This window comes from Pongo abelii, chromosome 13 (genome assembly GCF_028885655.2).
Source record: "Pongo abelii isolate AG06213 chromosome 13, NHGRI_mPonAbe1-v2.0_pri, whole genome shotgun sequence".
NCBI classification, from domain to species: Eukaryota; Metazoa; Chordata; class Mammalia; order Primates; family Hominidae; genus Pongo; species Pongo abelii.
In genome coordinates, this window is record NC_071998.2 from 101,656,362 (window position 1) to 101,677,963 (window position 21,602).

The 21,602-nt window shown below is 40.2% G+C and overlaps 1 protein-coding gene across 6 annotated transcripts in view; it reads right to left on the reverse strand.

Moving 5' to 3' along the window:
* Positions 1 to 17,556, reverse strand: part of SVEP1 (sushi, von Willebrand factor type A, EGF and pentraxin domain containing 1) — a 202,477-nt gene extending 184,921 nt beyond the window's left edge. For 4 of the 6 annotated variants that reach the window (XR_008509939.2, XM_063714347.1, XM_024252043.3 and 1 more), the window contains exon 1: positions 16,281 to 17,270. Coding sequence is in view for 5 of the 6 variants with exons in the window: in XM_063714347.1 (XP_063570417.1) it covers positions 16,281 to 16,811 (531 nt within the window). In the remaining variant the exon portion in view is untranslated. Of the gene's footprint in view, positions 1 to 16,280 lie in introns of all 6 variants that reach the window. The other 2 variants (XM_009244733.4, XM_054520420.2) reach the window with 2 other exon arrangements.
* Positions 17,557 to 21,602: the final 4,046 nt, after the last annotated feature.

Here is a 21,602-nt window from a genome sequence, read left to right on the forward strand (position 1 = left end):
AAATTCGAGAACAAGGCAAGAATGCCTCATCACTTTTTATTATTATTATTATTTTTGAGATGGAGTTTTGCTCTTGTTGCCCAGGCTGGAGTACAGTGACGCAATCTTGGCTCACTGCATCCTCCGTGTCCCAGGTTCAAATGATTCTCACTAACTCAGCCTTCCGAGTAGTTGGGATTACAGGTGTCTGCCACCACACCCGGCCAATTTTTTGTATTTTTAGTAGAGATGGGGTTTCATCATGTTGGCCAGGCTGATCTTGAACTCCTGACCTCAGGTGATCCAACTGCCTCAGCCTCTGAAAGTGCCCCATCACTTTTATGTGAGAAGTTCAGCTGTTGTAACAAGGCAAGAAATATAAATAAGTGTAAAAGAACTTAATCATGTTTCAGATGAAAGAGAATAAATTAAAAGATAATATTGAGAGGTATTGAGAAAGATTTATATACAAGAATAACTATTTCAACTGCAAAATTTTGCGGTAACTGACCAGCGATAGGAGATTTCTAAAATTCAATTGTGGTATATCTACATGAAAAAATATACCTGAAAGGTAATTTTAGAGGAATCTATTATATGGAAAAATTTTCATTATGCAACTTTAAAAATAAAAATTACAGCATGTGCTTTTACTACATATGACATGTAATTACGTATGCCCATACATATATAAAAAGAGTGAGGGACAAAAACTGTAATTATTATTATGTTTTCCTGCTTTATCTAAGCTATTAATTTGTATATTATTTCCATAATAAGGAAAACAAGCAAAAATTATTTTAGAGAAACATGCAAATAGAAGAAGAAAGTTAGTAAAGACTTTTAATGGTTACCCTTGAATTAAATTTATTCACAAGTGTGTAAATAAATTTTGCAATTTATCGGGCCTTTGCAAATTTATTTGCCAAATTCACAAAGAATGAGGGCAACCACACTCTGTTGTGTGGTTGGATAATCACTTAATTAGCTTAAACAAAGATTTAGTGGATGCATATAGGAATATTTTTTTCTAACCCGAAAGTAGGGAGAAGAGCTGGTTCTCAAGAGAGATTGAAACCAGGAATAAGCAAGCCAGTAGAAGCCATGGTGGCTACTTCCTCCAACCTTACATTTATTTCCTCTGGAGTTACACAGTATGTTGTCTCCACTTCTCTTTGTAAAGCTTCTTCATTCTCTCTTTCTTACGTTGATGAGATTTCTATGGTTCTCTGTGCAGCCTTAACTCTGTCTACTGGTAACAAAACCAAAAAACACCTACCCTCTCAGGGTTCTTTGTGCCCTAATTCAAATTCCCAGGAAAAAGAATATAAATGAACTATCTCAATCTCCGGATTGCCACCTGCAATCCAAACAGAAAGGGACAACCCTCATGGGTAGGCAGTGGACTGAAGAGTGGGGGCATGGTCCTCAGCGAAAGTGGCTGTTGATTGACTGGACTGCAAAAAATATGAGCTACGAAGAGAAGAAATCATTTAATGCTATGCTTAGGCTTAGCCAGTAGAACAATTATTTTGGAAATGTATCAGGTCAAACTGTTCTTCCAAAAGAGCACCAAATGCCAGGAAGCATGCATAGAGATTGGGAGAATTCAAGTGTAAAAATATTACTGAGAAAGAAGAAAAATGTGATTTATGATTCAAAGCTGTTAGAAAAGAAATAATGTCTTCTTACCAGGTATTTTAATATTTACCATAAAGAAAAAGTTTAGCAGGAATTTAGAACACATGAAAGACGTGGAAAATCTAACCATTACCTTGCAAATACTTAGGCTTCAGCAACAATCCAACTCTGGAATGCTTCAAAAAGCCAAATATATTTCAAATCAAATCTGACACAAGGGGGATGCAAAGGAGTGGAGGTTGAAGGGAGATTTTTTAAGTTCATGAACTTACTGTGTACTTTCTTTGTTATAGTTATCTTAAATTCATAAAAAAAACATTTAATTTGTGACATTTATTAGCATTCCAAATAAACGACATTTGGAAGTTTGTTTCATTTTTTTTATTTGTTTGCATAATTGACCACATGACCACATAAATAAACCAGGATGGAGCAAAATATTCTGTTTCTTATCTTTAAAAATTGAAATTAAACCCCAAATGATTCAGGGTTGACTTTGATTCATAGATTAGAAGATTAATTATCTGTATTTAAATTATCAATCAATGACAGTAGTCATATTTATATACATTATCTTTCAAATGTGTTGACTTTTAAAATTGTTTTGAATAAAATGTAGTCTCTGGTGGATTAAACAATCCTTACAATTCAGTTACATGCTTCCTCTTACAATAGGGGCAGTGTTCTTTAAATATGCACTGGACATATAAATGAATCTAGATTATTACCTACCATACTTGAAGAAAGATTTTAGTAAGCACTGATGATCATGGAGCTAATTGCTACAGCAAGGTTTTGGGGTTTGGTTTTGTTTTGTTTTTTACCTGAAGTAAGTACTAAAATAGTCAAAAGGAATTGTTTTTTTTTTTCTTTTGTGAAATGGGTAGTGTATGAAAAGAATAGGAATGTTATGATGCAGGGGAACGCTGAGTATCTCAGATTAGGATAAATTGAATTTAGCTGGAAGACCAAGTCTTGTACTGAGGTTTGGCATATATATTTACAAACTTAAGTGTAGGCTGAATGATTGTTTGAGAGTAATACTTAAGGTCACTTGGGACTAAAAGAAAATTGATTTTTGCTTGGGTTACATTTTATTTCAACAAAGGGTGTGAGGTGGAGTGCTGACCTTGGATTAAAGGAACCTAAGACTTCAGACAGCTAGATAAATAAAAAGGACAGAGGCAGATATCTTGCAGCTAAAAGATATGATCTCCTACCTCCTCAGTGGCTTGGTCTCTGCAAGGACTGGTAGAAATATCTGTTAAAGTATATGAGGCAGGAGATGCTAGCTGATACGATTATATCATGTAAGAATGGCATCTGAGAGAGGGTGAAGTGGGTGTGAGATAAGGGTGGTCAGCTGGGATTATCAGGCAACTTAGAGAGTGCCCATTCAAATGACAATCTCCAAACATCCCCTTCTCTTAGTCCTGTATCTGCTCCAACCTGCCTTCCGCTTGGTCACGGGCATACCCAAGTCCCTTTCATGGCTGCCGTTTCTGCCTCCTGACTTTGCAATGAACTACATTGGTGAGTATGTATCAGTGTGTCTTGCATCTACTAGATCTGACAACATGACATAGAGGTAGTTTTGCATGGTGGTTAAGAATTTAGACTTTGGCCCAGACTGCCTGGATTTGAATCCTAGTTCCTCAACCTAACCAGTAGTATCACCTGGTCAAGTTACTTACATTCTCCATGGTTCAGTTTCTTCATCTGCATTTTCGTAATAATAATAATAACCTAACTGGCCAGGTCCAGTGGCTGACACTTGTAATCCTAGCACTTTGGGAGGCTGAGGCAGGTAGATTGCTTGAGCCAGGAGTTTGAGACCAGCCTGGGCAACATGGCAAAACCACGTCTCTACAAAAAATACAAAAAGAATTAGCCAGGTGTGGTGGCTTACACCTATAGTCCCAGCTATTCTGGAGGCTGATGTGGTAGAATCACTTGAACCTGGGAAGTTGAGGTTGCAGTGAGCCGTGATAGTGCCACTGCATGCCAGCCTGGACAACAGAGCAAGACCCTGTCTCCATAATAATAGTAATAAATAAATAAATAAATAAATAAATAAATGATAACCTAAGTAAGAAAGCTTGCTATTGTGAAGATTCAATAAATTCATACGGGTAAAGTGCTTAAAGTGGTGCCTGACAAGTAGTAATCATTCATTATCATATACCATGATTCATCCAAGGAACTTTTAACATGTTGCTAGAATACATCTGTCAAGTAGATAAACCAATTACAATGCAACCAACATTTTATGCAGAACAGTGAATGAAAACCAGTAATCATGCTTATTACTGGCAGGACATGGGATTAGGGAAAATTGTGACTCTATAACCAATAACCACACAAGTCCACCTGAGCCAAAAAGTAGGTGGTAATGTTTTTGGCAGAAGAGCAGAAAAAGAACTATCTGAATCTGTGCAATATTGAGGAGAACATTACAGGAGTGGTTAAAGGGCAGTTGTGACAGTGATATGGAGAGAGGACATGAATTTAAAAGCCCAGAGCCTACAGATTCCTTGAGAACTCACTGGATGAGCTTCTCTCTCCAGAGGTGCTGTAAAGTTTACCTCCTTGATCACATTTTGTGGGAAAACAGGTAGGAGTCCACATGTGTCTGAGATCCTTCTAAACACTTTATATTGCTCTCTCGGGAAAGTGATCTGAAGGATGAATTTGCTGAAATTATCCTATCATTTCAAAAGTCAAGCATCCACTGAATAGTCCTCTGAGATGTTATAACTATTTTGTTTCAGTTATTTGCAACAGAAACAAACTTAGGAAAACACAATATAATGCTTGATATACTAAAATGAAATGCACTAAAGATATATCTTTTCAAGAATTCTAAAGTTTTAATGAATATCATTTTCTAGGTCTTGTAGGAGGTATAAAGTCAACTAAGATGTGATCTTTGTCCTAAGCAAGCAGAGGGAAGACAACACACGCCACAAGAGAGTTATAAACCACGTATATACACCTCTGTAATTTCCTTATCTAATATCTTCCTACAGTATTTCCCCACATTTTGGGAAAATATCAAATTGGTGAATACAAATTACTCTGAAAAATTCCCACAAGAACCATACTGCTGTGACTTCAGCCACCTTTGCCTACTAAATTTTGATACTCGGTCTTATCCCATGAAACAATAGGAGAAAGAGGAAATATTGAAAGAGAAAAAGTGAAAGGAAATAAAAAGGCATTGGTGCTTTCTGTGTTTGTGGACTCTCAGATGCTGGCCCATGTGTGAGTTCTTTGAAGAACGCTCCACATTTTCTCAGATCCCACTTCCAGTACTGCACCTAGTAATTTCTTACTGCTGGAGTTGTCTGCTTAGTGGGCAATAAAGTGATTTCAGTTGAGCTATTTTCCATAGTTCTTCACCTGTGGAAATGTCACATACCCTTGCTTTGCCAAAAGTTGATAGTGCAGGCTGGTCCTCTTAGCCTCCCTTTCAAGCTGCCACAGACGACCCTGCTGATGGCCCACCCAGACTTCCCAGACTTCCCCTGCCAGCATCTGCATCTCTGCCTGAGGGCTTTCTTGGGTTCCTGGAGATGACTCTGCCTACTTGCAGGGGACAGAAAAGTGACAGAGAATTATTGCCCTCCAGGAACCAATCCTCGGCAGTGACTGACATGAGGTAGTCTCTAAATACCTGAGACCTATCACCCTTAAGTTGTGATACTTCTAAGGCCTGAATTCTACACTGGCTCCCAGTGTTCCCTAGTGGAATTAAGAACAACTACTGTCTTATGGTGCTGTTGGCTGGCTTCCTTTCCTTGTCTCATTTCCCCACTCTCACATCAATATTTACTAGGACCAACTCCCAAATAAGCTACTTACACTAGAATCCTCATCTTAGGTTGTGCTTCTGGCAGAGTCTAGATGGAGACATCAGATGTGTCTCGAGCTCACTTCTTCTTCCGTAAGTAGGCACAGGGGCAAATCAAGGCTCCCGCTCAAGTTCTAAGAGTGCACATAGTTTATGAAATTGAACTTACATTATAGAGAGTTTATATACTCATGGTAAACACACACAGAGTGTGTGATGAACATTCTTTTATAGGGAACTTTATCTCAGATTATTTTCTCATGGGAAATTCCTTGATTGGTAAATATTTAGTATTAGGATTTATACTTTTATTGCAAACATACTGACAATTTACCATATTGCTCTGGAAATATGATGCCAATTTCTTAAATATGTAGACAAATCGTGAATGCTCTATCTTCAGAGAAAAAGGCCTGTGAAGAGGAAGATCTCAAATGTGCAAGAAAGAAGTGAAAATGCTTGGTGAAAGTTCTACTTTGCTGAAGGAAGGGACCCTTACTCTGATAAATGTAAGAAAACAAGGATGATTACAAATGCACAAGTTTATGGGTTGAACTAGTGAAAATTTAAGAGTTTATATCTAATAAAATTAGAACTGGTGGTATTTTAACCATGTACCTACACAAATATATATTTTAAACACCATCTTTGAAATTAGAAAGACAGGCCAGGAGTGATGGCTCATGCCTGTAATCCCAGCACTTTGGGAGGCCAAGGTGGGAGGATCGCTTGAGCCCAGGAGTTCAAGACCAGCCTGGGCAAAACGGCAAAACCCTGTCACTACAAAAAATACAAAAATTAGCCAGGCATAATTTGTGACCCTGTAGTCCCAGCTACTTGGGAGGCTGAGATGGGAGGATACCTCAGGAGGTTGAGGCTGCAGTGAGCCATGATCATGCCATTGCATTCCAGCCTAGGAGACAGAGTGAGACCCTGTCTCAAAAAAATAAAATAAATAAAAATTAAATTAAATTAGAAAACAAACAAACACACTTGGCATTAGCAACTGGTACATCCTATCTGCTAGTGCTATAGGGTGGGCAATTTAAAATCTGAGGCTTTGGGAGGCCGAGGTGGGAAGATCACCTGAGGTCGGGAGTTTGAGACCAGCCTGACCAACAATGAGAAACCCCGTCTCTACTAAAAACACAAAATTAGCCAAGCGTGGTGATGCATGCCTGTAATCCCAGCTACTTGGGAGGCTAAGGCAGAAGGATCACTTGAACCTGGGAGGTGGAGGTTGTGGTGAGCCGAGATAGCGCCATTGCATTCCAGCCTGGGCAACAAGAGTGAAACTCAGTCTCAAAAAAAAAAAAAAAAAAAAAAAATTGAGTCTATTGGGACTGTTTCAAAGAAATTAGGAAAATAGTTCACCAAACTCATGTCCTCAAAATATACTCTGGCAGTAGCTTGCAACTGGAAAAATATTTAACTTGGTGTTACTACTTTTTCTTAGTAAATGACTCAGTCATGTAATAAGTCCTACTAAGAACTTCCCTGAAATTTTTTTTCTCTATTTATCTTGTAGGAATTAAATTTTTCCTTAATTAACTTCAAATTACATTTATTCACATAAAACAAGGTAGCTGTCACTACTTCAATAGATGTAGTAATTAGAATCTATCTTCAAGCTTACAGCTTACACATTTAGTGCATCTATGAAATAACTATATGCTCTGAACTTGAAAAATCTTTATTGCTTCACCCTTTACAGAAATAAACTATTAACTTCTTGAATGACCCCATGAGAAAGACATATAGCAGAGAAGATGAATACTTTAAAAATCTTTTCATAAAGATGGATAAGGGAAAATGCATCTACTGATGGTTCACATATTGCATTTTCTGAGTGCTATCTTTCATTTTAAGAGAAACATTGTAACAACATTCGTGCTAAACAACAACTCTCACAGAGTTTTTCCTATTCACAGCTGACCTCTAAATCAGAGCAGGTTACTGTATGGAAGCGGACTCTGACTCTATGCCGGAAATCCAGTCTTCATATGGTCCGGAGAGATTTAGAGAACAGTCTTTAAAATCTATGGGAAATGCAGAGACAATACATAACAGGAAATTCCTTTCAATGTAGACATGTCTTCACCTGGCAGCTTACTAGAGAAAAGATGAAGAACCATGTCTTCCTGAGAAATGTTCATTTGTATTTATCAAATTAACACTAAAGTATTAATTTTATTTTGTAGTATACAATTTTCCCTGTCTCTATCAGTATCATCTTTTATTTGTGAGTGAATTTCATATTATTTAGAAGCTTCTGACTTCTGGGAAACTAAGATAAAAAGTTTCCATTGCGTGTGTGTGTGTGTGTGTGTGTGTGTGTGTAGACAGAGTCTTGCTCTGCTGTGCAGGCTGGAGTGCAGTGGCGCAATCTCAGCTCACTGCAACCTCTGCCTCCTGGATTCAAGCGATTCTCCTGCCTCCGCCTCCCAAGTAGCTGGGATTACAGGTGTACACCACCACTCCTGGCTAATTTTTGTAGTTTTAGTAGAGATGGGGTTTCACTATGTTGGCCAGGCTGGTATTGAACTCCTGACCTCAGGTGATCTGCCTGCCTTGGCCTCCCAAAGTGCTGGGATTACAGGCATGAACCACCAAGCCTGGCCATACCAATTAAATGAGTTGCTTAGGAACTTTGATAATTTTTACTAAAAGAAGCATCATCTGCCCTAAGGACTAAGGTATTTTCAGTCAAGGCCAGACTCTTCTATCTTGATCCTGGCCAGGCCAGTGGCATTTGAGGAAGAAATGGAATGGGATTTCTCGATGTCATCTCCCTGGTTAGACATACAGTCTTCCAGACAGTTCCTTTTTTTTTTTTTCTTGAGACGGGTCTTGCACTGTCGCCTGGGCTGGAGTTCAATGACATGATCTCAACTCACTGCAACCTCTGCCTCCGAGGTTCAAGTGATTTTCCTGCCTCAGCCTGCTGAGTAGCTGGGATTACAGGCATGTGCCACCACAGCTGGCTAATTTTTGTATTTTTAGTAGAGACGGGGTTTCACCATGTTGGCCAGGCTGGTCTTGACCTCAGGTGATCCACCTGCCTCAGCCTCCCAAAGTGCTGGGATTACAAGCGTGAGCCACAATGCCTAGCTAAGCTTAGCATCCACATTTTCCTTCTTTTTCAGCAATAAAGCTCCATAAAACTAAGGGTAAGCAGGAAACCAAGTGTTCCCCAATGAGATCTATATGGAAGTACTGCATGGACTGCCACAGAGTCTCCTTAAGAGTGTGACTGTCTCTGTCCTTTTCTCCTTCTTGGCACTTGGAATGAATCCCTGATGGTAGGAGCTCCAGTAGCCAACTGAGACCGTGAGGTGACCTGAAGATGATGAAGCGGAGCTGAAAAGAGGGAACTGGATCCCAGAAGACACTTCAGACCTGTCATTTTCCCTCTGAATTTTCTACTCAAGGCTTAATTTGAGAAAGAAATAAATGTCCATCATGTTTAAGCTAGTGGTACCTCAGATTTTCTATTAGACCCAGCTAAGCTACTCCTAGCCGCTTCATTCATTCTAGTTTATACCATCTAGGGGGTTAACACCATCTCAACCTCTGCCATTGATTGTTCCATGTCAGGCCATGAAATAGCAATCAAGGACCACAGTATGAAATTCCAAGTGCCAGGTGGCGACTCCAATGAGCTGAAAGAATACACACCCGGAATTGCTACAATTTGCTAAGAGTAAGCCAAAAAGCCAGATTTTTGAAAACATGCTATCTCCTGATTTTAAAATGTGTGATTAAATTATACACACACACACGCCAAGTGAAATGCACCCTTGGAATGAATATTTTACAGCCATGGTTTACGTTCTCTGGGTTACACTGTTTGGCTTTGCATCTTGTGTAACAGTTTAGCAACACTGGACATGGAATCCCCTACCTTCTCCCTAGTTTTTGATACCTACCTCCTCCCTAGCTTTTGATACCTACCTCCAGAGGTAATATAGTAAGATATAGGGAAAGAGGGGGTACAAAAAGACCAGGTGATAAATCAGAAGACTGGATAGACTGTCTTTGGCATTTACTTAGCTATGTGATTTGTGTGTAATTATGGTCATTGATAAGAGAAATCCTCTCTATGCACATTTGTATCATTAGGTCATTGGTGGAGAATTTTCCTACCCTTTGGCCACAGCTGTGAGGGAGGACAAAGCAGTTGGCTCTCTTCACGTGTCTAAGCATTCATAGTCTTTGACCAAGCATTTTCATGATGTATTTCAACCAAACAGAATATAACACTGGCAGCCAATAATAATAAGTGCCTTTAACAGTAGCAGTAGGTACATATTCTTATAACATATCAGTGTCCTATATGCAGGAAATAACAAAACTAATAAATAAAATATATGTAATGTTAGACTAAGAAGAAATTTGAATTCAACAATTAAGAATTATTCACTCTCTCTTCAAATTAAAAATTTTAGGTCAGGCACGGTGACGTACACCTGTAATCCCAGCACTTTGGGAGGTCGAGGTGGGCAGATTACTTGAGCCCAGGAGTTCGAGACCAGCTTGGCCAACATGGTGAAACCTTGTCTCTACTAAAAATACAAAATTTAGTCAGGTGTGACGCCGAGATGGCGCCACTGCACTCCAGCCTGGGTGACAGAGGGAGACCCTCTCTCTCTCTCTCAAAAACAAAAAAATTGTTGTACATACTGAGGATTTATTTTTTCATTATTCATTCATTCCATTCCATTCTATTCCATTCCACTTATACTTCTAAAGTTCTGATAAGGTTGAAAAAGAGATTCCTATATAATACTAGGGATGATTTGAGAATTCTTCAAAAGCTTAAGAAGCACAAAAGAGAGAACATTTCCAGACGTAAATTTGGAAATATATCTTTTCAGCATGAAGAACTTAGCTGCTGCAACACCATCCTCTGAGTGTGGAACAACTGAGTCCACTGCAGATTACATAAGTACCCCCACACCTTCCTATAGAAAAAAAGAACCTAAACTTTCCTTATTACTTCAGCACTGGGGCCATCAGACAGATGACTGCAAAACATACAAAGGCTATTATCAGCCTATTGTATGAACAAATCCTAGTGGCATCTCACAGATCCTCAGGGTTTGTTAGAAAACATAAAAGGACACACTTTCTTCCCATAAGCCTGGGAGAGATTACTCTCCAGGTAAAGGTATGAATATCTACTAGTGTGGACACATCATGGAAGATGCTCTTTCCCTGAGCTAGGAAGCACTTCCACCCATACATTCCCAGTCCTCTGACCATCTGAAGCTTGGATGTTTGGCGAGACAGCGCATCCCCCACCAGAGGATCACATTTCTGAAATTCTGGAACAATGAGGAAAGCAGATTTTTTTTTTTCAAAGGAAGCTTCATGCGATGTTTGTTTAATGGATATTTAGCAAAAGTGAAGTGGAAATGAGGGGCTCTGGTTTTATTTTGATGTGAAATACGTAGGATTGAGAAGAGCCTGGCATTCACAGTGGGACCAATTCAAACATATTCACTTTAGGAAAGGTAACTTACAAACACATGGCAGGAAGAAAAACCAAGAAGAAAGGTCGTTATGAGATAATTACTCCCCCGGAACAAACAGCTGAAGAGCTTTTTATTAATTCTGTAAAAGGATTTCATGTAATTAAGTTCAAGGTGCTAAACTTTCCCCCAGGCTATTGACTGTGTACTAATTACAGAATTCACTGCTTTAGTCCTTGCGCTCTTTGAAGAGTGCTAGGGGGTGGTGTCTGAAGAGACTATGTCTACACTGCACTTTATCCATTCAAATCAGGTGTGATAACGGTGAGTACCCATTCATATACTACCCCTTCAGTTGTCCAATTCTGACACCAAATAATAATCATTTAAAAAGAGAAGCAACACTGTTATCCTTTTTGTTTGGTCAGTCCCATCTGCTGAGAAATAACAGCAAATTTCATGTTGTTAAAGAAAATTTCTACGTCTCACGGTTTTTATATAAGAGGAATAAGATGTCTGACTGAGGGGTAACTGTGTGCTTGCACAGTGTGCCTATGCGCCATACATGTTTATGTGTTTGCCTGTGATTGTGTCTGTGAACAGTTGTGTGAGCATTCAGTTTCAAACAGAAAAGGTTTGAAAAACTGATTTTTCCAGGGAGTAATTAGTAATCTCAGAAATGTCCCTGTGATTTTCAATTTCACACAAAGGCTACGTCACAATCAGTTATGATAATACCATTCTGCACACACGTGGGAATCTGACAAATGATCTCATTTCCATGATGAAATGTACAACGTTTCAGGTCAAAACCCACACAAGATAGCTTACCATTTTCAAACTAACTTTGCAGCTAAATGCTTCTGCCTGATCCCTATGCAAAAATTCAAGCCTCAACCAACACCATTTCTAAATGTTGGTCGTCTTCTACCAATTTTCTCTAAATCTTATATTTTAGTTATACCTAAGAATGCTCATCAGAGGCTTGGAAAAGTTACAATGCAGACATGTAGGCTTCCAGTTTAGACAGGGACTGAGTCCAGTTGACCTTGATTTTTTTTTTTTTTTTTTAAGAAGGAGTCTCACTCTGTCACCCAGGCTGGAATGCAGTGGTGTGGTCTCAGCTCACTGCAAGCTCCACCTCCCGGGTTCACGCCATTCTCCTGCCTCAGCCTCCCGAGTAGCTGGAACTACAGGCACCCACCATCACGCCCGGCTAATTTTTTGTATTTTTAGTAGAGACGGGGTTTCACCGTGTTAGCCAGGACGGTCTAGATCTCCTCACCTCGTGATCCACCTGCCTTGGCCTCCCAAAGTGTTGGGATTACAGGCATGAGCCACTGTGCCCGGCCAAGTCCAGCTGACCTTCTTTTGTACCTTCTCATAGCCCAACCAAAATGAGAAAAAATAAAAATAAAAAAAGTCAAAGGGAAGATCAGCTAATACAAACTTTTGAGAAATCCCTGCTTGTTAGATTACAAATGGATCCAGGCTGAAGAGCAGCACTGGGAACCTTGCTGGCAATTCCCCTTTTCAAGACAGGATGTAGTAGCTGGAAGGGGAAAGCTGAAGACAGAGTAGGTCTTGAGGGGAGCACTGTGTACTCGACTCATTACCCATTTTACTGTTTTGGATCAACATTCTCAGAGGCCCCGGGCAAGTCTGGCCAAGCCAAACAGAGGAGCTGGCACATGGCAGGTTTTTCCCTGATGCAGCAGGGTTCTTCCTTGAAGGAGCAGACCATGGCATTAGGAATAAGGCCAGCCATCAGGACCTCATGAGTATTTAGAGCGGAGACCAGGTCAAACAGGGAACTACAGCTGCAAAACTATACCCTGCCTGGTGCGACTGCTTCAACACACCGAGAGCATTTTTAGGGTGGCTATTTATCTCTTAAAGGCAAAAGCCTTTAAACTTTCATAAGCAATGAAAACAGCACAAATGAAAAAAACAATAGATCCAATAGACTAACAAAACATTTGTTGCTATCACCTTAAACAAAATTAAAGAGCTGAGAAAAAATATTTGCCACATACTTGGGTCATGACAGCTGAGGGTTGATACTGTTAAGATTTAAAGAGCATTTGCAAATCAATAAGAAAGAGAGCCACTGCCAGTTAAAAACTGGATAATAATCCTCAAATATCTTAATGGGTATTCAAAAAAAGGAGCTATATGTGGACAATAACATATTTTTAAAATATTCAGCCTCACTAATAGGGAAATGCAATTTAAAATGGGACTCCGTTTCTCACTTAGAAAGTTGGGGGGTGGGGGATGGAATCTTCAAATGATATTAGCCAGCACTGGCTGGTCTGAACCCCAGGTCCTGACACTGGGGCTGCATGTGGAGGGCAGGTTGGCACCATTTTCTGCAGAGCAGCTTGACACATGTATTAAATGCCTTTAAAAAAACATGAATATTCTTTGATGCAATAATGGCACTTCAAGAATTTGCCTTAAGGAAATGATTAGAGATATGGGCAAAGATTTAGTTACACAATGTTTGTAACAGCCTAAATTAATAATAGGTAGTCTCTCTCTCTCTCTCTCTCTCTCACACACACACACTCACACACACAAAAGCACATTCTACAGTGGAAAACTGTGACCCTGAAAAATAATGATAGTAGAAATATGTTCCTTATTTTGGAAAGAAGACTGAAATATATGGTGGGAATACAAAGTCAAATTACAAGAGGATGTACAATTGAATCCTTTTTCCTGGGTAAACATAATTTAGGCATAATATATGTATGAAAACATGTCTGTTACCTAGACAACTGAATAAAGTCAAGGAAGTTATATACCAAACTATGATAGTATATTTCCAGGAAATAGTTTTCCTGATTATTTTATTTTCTGCAATAAATCTTATCAGTAAAATAAAATATATATAAAAAGAGAAAAAGAATCAAAGAGACCAACAAGAATCCAAATATAGAAGGCATATTTTTAAAAATCAATGTTTCTATATGTCAAGAAAAGTCGTTTGAAATTTAATTTTAAAAGATGCTATTCGTGACAGTAATATTGAACAGAATATATTTAGATCTAAACTTGAAAAATATATACAGGACTCAATTTCTAAAAATCTACAACTTTGTTAAAGATGTATAAATGTATATGTATAAAGAATACGCATAAATGCTATTAAGCAAATTATATGAACCAAATAGTGCTGAGACAACTGCTTACTTATTTAAAAAATAAAATTAGACATCTTTGTCATACTATGCACAAAAGTAAGTTCCAGATGGATTAAACTGCTAAATGGAAAACTATTTCTCTGATTTGGGAAATAAGAAGGCTATTCTAAGACTTTGAGAAAATATAAGGTCTTACACTTTTGAAATGGAAGAATTATTACTATAAAATACATATAATCCCCAAGTTAATTCAATATTTTCTATATTGAAATCAAAATCCTTACTGACTTCATTGGTAATATGTAAAAATGAATTTAAAATTCATGTTAAATAATAAGCGGGTAAGAATTAACTAGAAAAAGAATAGATTTTTTAAAAGGAGAATTTGCACTACCAGATATTTAAATACGTTGTAAAGTTACAATAGTTAAATCATTTTGGCAATGATACAAACGAGATAGAGAATGGGATGAAATAGAAAGCCAGGAAGAGATCAAATACCCATAAGCATTTAGCACATGATAAACATGACATTCAATTAAACTGGAAAAGGACAGATGGCTATTAAGCAAGTAGTGCTGGGACAACTGGTTAACTATTTATTTTTTAAAATTAAATTAGACCTCTTTGTCATACCATACACAAAAATAAATTCCAGACAGATTAAGCTGCTACATGGAAAACTATTTCTCTGATTTGGGAAATGAGAGAGCTATTCTAAAACTATGAACAAATATAGGATCTTAAGGAAAATGTTTGATAGATTTGAGTGTATAAAAATGTAAACCATTCATCTAACAACATTTCCATAAACAAAAATAAAAGACAGTGAACTGGAAAAACATTTGCAGCATATACACAAAAGAATTACTGGCCTCACTATATAAAGAGCTTTTGCAAATCATTAAGAAAAAAAACAAGCCAGTGTGTTAAGAAAAAAAAACAAGCACTATAATGGCAAAATGGGCAAAAACTATAAATATCAAAGGAAAAAATACAAATGTCCAGTAGATGTACTGGAAAATGTTCATCCTCAAAAGTCAAAAATGTGTATTTGCTAAAATGATGCCTCTATCACCTCTTAAATTGACAAAGATATTAAAAATAATAGTATGATATTGGTGAATATGTGGCAAATTTACTGCTGAGATACTCTGCTGATGAGAATATAAATTTATACAACCCTCCAAGGGAGAAATGGACAATATGTATCAAGAAGTTACAAATGTTCATAACCTTTAGTTCAGGAACTTTTATAGAAATTCTTCCTAAAGATTTAAACAGAGGAGTCCACAAATATTTATGTTCACGATAACTTAGTAAGGAAAAATCCTAAGTGTCCAACAATAGGTGATTGTTGCATGCAATGGAATAGTATGCAGCTAATGTAGAACATTTTAATTAGGATATAACAAATGAAAAATGTAGGCTACAAAACAGCAAGATATTAAAAGTATGAATGGATGTACATACTGGGCAACTGTTCAACAACCTGCAAACAGTGGCTTTTTTAAAGTGATGAAATTTTAGTGTTTTATTTTCCTTTCCCTCCTTTTTGTTTAATTCATTCTACAAACACTGGCTTGCTATTATGTTAGATATTTCTATATGTTTCTTTTTTCCCTACTGAATATGGATTAATTTGTAATCAGAAAAACAGACACACTTTATAAAAGTCCGACATCCCAAACTGACTTCCTCTTCCAGATATTAAAAATCTAATAAAGGATTGGAGCAAAAATAGGAAGGGCATGAATCTTACATTGAAAGCATAACATAACTTTAAAAAGAATTTAGGTTACGTTCATATCACTCCATGTCCTACCTTTAGAAACACTTTGTAAACCATACTCACCTGTTTCAGCTTGGATACCGTCTGCTCCTACAAATGTGAATGTGATTAGGGTTTCAAGGATCCCTTCCTAACAGAGTCCTCGAAGCCGACTATTTAAGGAGCCTGACATCTCTCAAAGCGTTTTAAAATCCGTTATCCCATTGGAACCCCCACAACAATAATCGGCGGGTAGCGATGACTCTGGTTTTGTGGATGGGGACGCTTGACTTAGGGAGGTTATGCCTTGCCCAGGACTGAACCCCGGGATAGAGATGGGCAGGCAGCGGTGGGTCGAAGGGCCCGGGGACTAGGGCCGGGGTCGGGAGGGGCGGGAGGGGCGGGCGCCTTACCGCGGCTTGCTGGAAGGCGCCCTTGGTGTAGGTGCCGCCACCTCGGTAGGAGATGGCAGGGATCTCTTGGAGGAGCAGCGCGCACTTGTGCTGGCGCGCGCGGCGGGTGGAGATGTAATCGACGCGCGGCACCACGTAGTTCTTGGACGAGAAGGTCACGATGGCCACGCGCGTGGCCGTGGGCACCACGGGGAAGTCGGACAGCAGCTTGCGGACGAACATGAGCTCGCTGCGGAAGTTGACTTCGCCCACGCTGGACGAATCATCCACCAGGAAGACAAGCTCCAGGCGCTCGCTGAGCTCCCGCAGCCGCCGCACGCGTCGCCGAAACGCCTGGCCCAGCCGCTCCACTCTGCTCCCCGCCGCTTCGTCGCCAGGAGCGGGCTGCTCGGGGATACTCCCGGGGGCCCCGGGCGCGGTCTCGGGGAAGAGGCGGAAGGTGAAATTGCGCGACGGAGACATCTGCTGAAAGGTCGCCCAGCCCGAAACGAGCGCCAGACCCCAGCAACAAAAGGCCAGGCGAGGCCACATCGCGCTGTAGACAGAGCGGCTGCCCCGGAGCGCAGGCGGCGGCTCGGGCGGGAAGAGACGCTCGGCGGCCGGACTCGAAGAGGGGCGTGCGCGGAGCTGGGCGCGGGGCAGCGGCCAAGAGCCTCAGCGCCCTTTCATCTGACACTGGGGACAGACACAATCCAGACTCCTCAGCAGCTCGGGAACTCCGGAGGGAACGGCGCGCGCTCTCTACCCCTCTCGCTCTCCTCTTTTTTTCTTCCCTCTCTCCTCCTCCTCTCTCTCCCTGAAGCCTATAAAATGTTTGAAGGAAAGGGGGCAGTCAAGAAAAATCTCCCGCTTCCCTCCTTCTCTCCCTCTCCCCGCTCCTGTCTCCTTTCTGTATCTCTGACTCTATCTCCCTCCTCCCCCTTCTCATTCTCCTCCCGGGATCAAGCCAAAGGCTCGGAGATTCCATGACACCAGAACCCCGCGTCTGTCAGGCTGTCAACATTCCCGCAGCAAGCGCACCAGCGCTGAAGCCCTGATTGATTCCATATGTCTGGCAGGAGATGCAGAGGAATTCACTGGAGATGGATCCAGATACCGAGAGTGCCACAGTAATTGGAAACACTTTGTAGACGAAAACATACACGCGGACTGGCCAGGGAGTTGAAAGCATCCTTTGAAAACTGCTTGCTCACCTTTTGTGTTTCTTTTCCCCCATTCAGTGTCCCAAAGCCCTCACCAAATAGATGATTGTACAGTTTTCCTGATGGGGATTTCTAATCAGTGGTGTGTGTGAGCGTGCAGATTAAGCCCTTAAGGGCCCCCTCAGATCACACTACAAAGGAGTTGCATCTAACCTTATGCATTCCATAGGAATGATTTGTCATGGTGCTTCAGTCGTGCATTTATTCATTCATCTGTTTGTTCATTCTTTCCTGATTTTAACAAATATTTTTTGAATGCCCATTGTGTGCCAGGGGCTACGTGAGGCACTGCAAATATAAGGAACAAAAATTGACACGGATTCTATCCTCAAGGAACTTAAAGGGTAACAAACGAGGTGACCATTAACCAGATATTAACATACAAACTGGTAATTACAACTGACCATGCTAAATAAAGGAGAGTTTAGGTAGACAGACTTGACCTTGGAGAGGCCAGAGAAGCCTTCTCTGAGGACGGAAAGTTTGTGCTGAAGTCTGAAGCATGAGTAGGGGTCCCCAGTTCCGTTTCATGTGTTCTTGATCTATTTCAACAGATAAGATCCACCTGACTTTAAATGGTACCTGGCATATATCTGCTTTGAAACAAGTTGCTACCTGGGGTGGTTTTTCCAAAGCAAGACCTCCAAAGGGGATAGCGCACATGTAAAGGAAAGGTGCACTTTGCATGAGGGTGGGGCCTTTGGTTAAAGGATTCCAGCTGGGAGTCAGGAACATCGTGTAGATAAGCCTACAGTTATGTAAACCACCTGAACTGAGTCACTTCCAATCCTTGGCTCAGCATCAGTATCTATTTCATGATGGAATTCAGTGATCTCAGTTTCCTCTGTTTCTAATAGTGAATGATTTAACTCCATCTGTACTTAACAAAATACTTTCAGTGACAAGTATCACAGTGTATTGGTTAACATGTTAGGGCTCTGTAATCAGTTTTCCTGGGCGAAATCATGACTACCATTTATTAGTTGTACAGCCTTGACTCAGTTTGTTCATTTGTAAAATGGAGTAATAACGATAACATATTAAGGGTTGTCATAAGGATTAAGTCATAAAAAAGTAAAATTCTTAGGACAATGCTTGGAACATAGCATGTACTCAATAAATGCTGGCTGGTTGCTCTTATTGCCACCTTTAATCATGAATGTTCTTCAAATTATTTTCGTAACAATACATATTGACCACCTGCTATGTGCTGGCATGTTAGATACTGAGGATTTAAAGGTGAATAAGACTGAGTTCCAGTCCTCCAGAAGTTCAAAGAACATTAGAAAAGAATATAGATTTGCAAACAATTACAAAGCAGTAGGATGACTGCAAAAGCAGAGAAGAAAGAGCAAGGAGAAAGATCTCGTTCTTCTTGGGGAATGAGTAAGACTTCATTTGAGCTGGGACTTTTTTCAAAAAAAAAAGAAAAGAAAGTTTTTCCAAATATCATCTACTCTGTGTAATTTAAAACACATCATGAAGCCCTTTATGTGCAAAGCACCGTGGCATCTGCAATGTGTGCCATCTCCTGTGTTCCCCACACAAACCAAGGAGGTATGCAATTGCTTTAGAACTCTTGCTGCAAATAAGTGGCACCTAATGTCTCCTCATTTAAACAAAAAGGGATTTCTTGGTTAGTATAACTAAACTAGGGAAAGGGCAGAGGGTAGAGGTGGTCTCAAAAAGGCTTGGAAAAGGAAATTAAAAACTACTTAGAAAAATTAAAAATTACTTAGGTCTTTAATTTTTCTCTCACTTTGGCTTCTTTTTGGATGCCACATTTAGTCTCTTCTTCGGATTTATGACCTGAGAAAGACTTTTACCCCACCAACTCAAGCTAATAATATTTTGAGATGTCTGCCATAGGCCTAGGCACATTCAAAGCTTTCTGGATAATTCTAACACATGCCCCAAGGGTGAACACCTAAGAACAGCACTCTGGCATTGTGTACCTCCAAAGGGATGAACAGTCAGGCCTATGTTACTTGTCCTCATGGTAAAAGAGTGGGGACACATCAGTCAGAGAAGTCCTGCCTGAGTGTTATTAAGACTGCTACTCCAACTCTTGCCACCACTCCCCAGAGCTCTGTAGTCCCTTCTACTCTCTAAAGCAGTGGTTCCCAGCGGGAGAGATTTGCATGTCTCACTCCCAGGAACCTTAGGCAATGTCTGGAGACATTTGGGGGATGGGGCAGTGCTACTGGCATCTAGTGTATAGGAGTAAGGGGTGCAACTAAACCTCCTACAATGCACTGGCAGCCACCACAACAAAGAATCATCTAGCCCCAAATGACAATAGTGGTGAGGTTGAGAAACTCTGGCCTATACCACAGTAATAGATGCAGAAGATGATAAAAACTTCTTAGACTAAACATTAAGATTAGAAAGGCTGAGCACAGTGGCTCATGCCTGTAATCCCAGCATTTCAGGAGGCCGAGGCGGGTGGATCATTTGAGGTCAGCAGTTCGACACCAGCCTGACCAACATGGTGAAACCCTGTCTCTACTAAAAAATAAAAAAAATTAAAAAAAAAAATAGCCGGGCATGGTGACACATGCCTGAAGTCCCAGCTACTCGGGAGGCTGAGGCAGGATGATCCCTTGAACCGAGGAGGCAGAGGTTGCAGTGAGCCTAGATCGCACTACTGCACTCCAGCCTGGGCAACAGAGTGAAACTCTGACTCAAAAAAAAAAGAAGAAAAGAAAAAGCAACTTAAAGGTATAGAAATGACAACATGGAGCTGAAGTGCAAAAAAAACCTACCCTGACTTCCTGACTTCATCTCATGAAATAAAGATTTCTGGAAAAAAAAAAAAAAAAAAAAAGTGTGTTGGTGGGCTAGGGCAAGAGGCATGCATTATATTCTTCTCACCACTTAAACTGTGATTCAGAGTCCCACATTTTGTTCAATCAGGAATGGAACCTCAATCCTGTCTACCCACTGGGACCTCTGCTTGAGTCGAGGACACCAACTACACCCTCCCTTCACAGCACCAGTCTTTCTACATTGAAGCTGATACAGTGAACAGATAAGTTGCAATGTGCATATGGGGAAAGATGGAAGAGGGACCGAGGAAGAGAGCAGAGAGTGGTGCTGGCAAAGATCCTCCTGAGATTCCAAGCATCAAGTCCAGTCATGGGAGCAGAGGCAGGAAAAATGTCTGTTTCCACGCATGCTAGTTGTCATGTTTTGTTTTAAAAACAAAACTATAACACAGTGTCAGTGAATCACAGCGGCAGGCAGTGGAGATAGGAGGAAGATGCCACCTTGTGACTGCATTATGACTGTATTTATAAGAATATCTTTCTGCCGTGAATTTAACAAAGACATTCTCTCACATACAGAGGTTGGGAACATCTGCCACTCCATACGTTTCTTTTTTAAAAAAATTCCCATCGGTTTTTTGGGGAACAGATGAGTAAGTTCTTTAGTGATGATGTGTGAGATTTTGGCGCACCCATCATCTGAGCAGTATACACTGAACCCAATTTGTAGTCTTTAATCCCCCACCCCCTTCCCACCCTTTCCCCCTGAGTCCCCATCCTCAAAGCTTAGCTCCTGCTTATGAGTGAGAACATACGATGTTTGGTTTTTCCATTCCTGACGTTACTTCACTTAGAATAATAGTCTCCAATCCCATCCAGGTTGCTGCGAATGCCATTAGTTTATTCCTTTTCATGTCTGAGTAGTATTTCATCGTTCACAATTTCTTATCCACTCATTGATTGATGGGCATTTGGGCTGGTTCCACATTTTTGCAATTGCAGATTGTGCTGCTATAAACATGCCTGTGTAGGTATCTCTTTCTTTTCCTCTGGGTAGATACCTAGTAGTGGGATTGCTGGATCAAATGATAGTTCTACTTTTAATTCTTTATGGAATCTCCACACTGTTTTCCATAGTAGTTGCACTAGTTTACAATCCCACTAGCAGCGTAGAAGTGTTCCCTGTTCACCGCATCCACCTCAACATCTATTATTTTTTGATTATGACTATTCTTGCTGGAGTAAGGTGGTATCTCATTGTGGTTTTGATTTGCATTTCCCTGATCATTAGTGATGTTGAGCATTTTTTTATATATTCATTGGCCATTTGCATATCTTCTTTTGGGAATTGT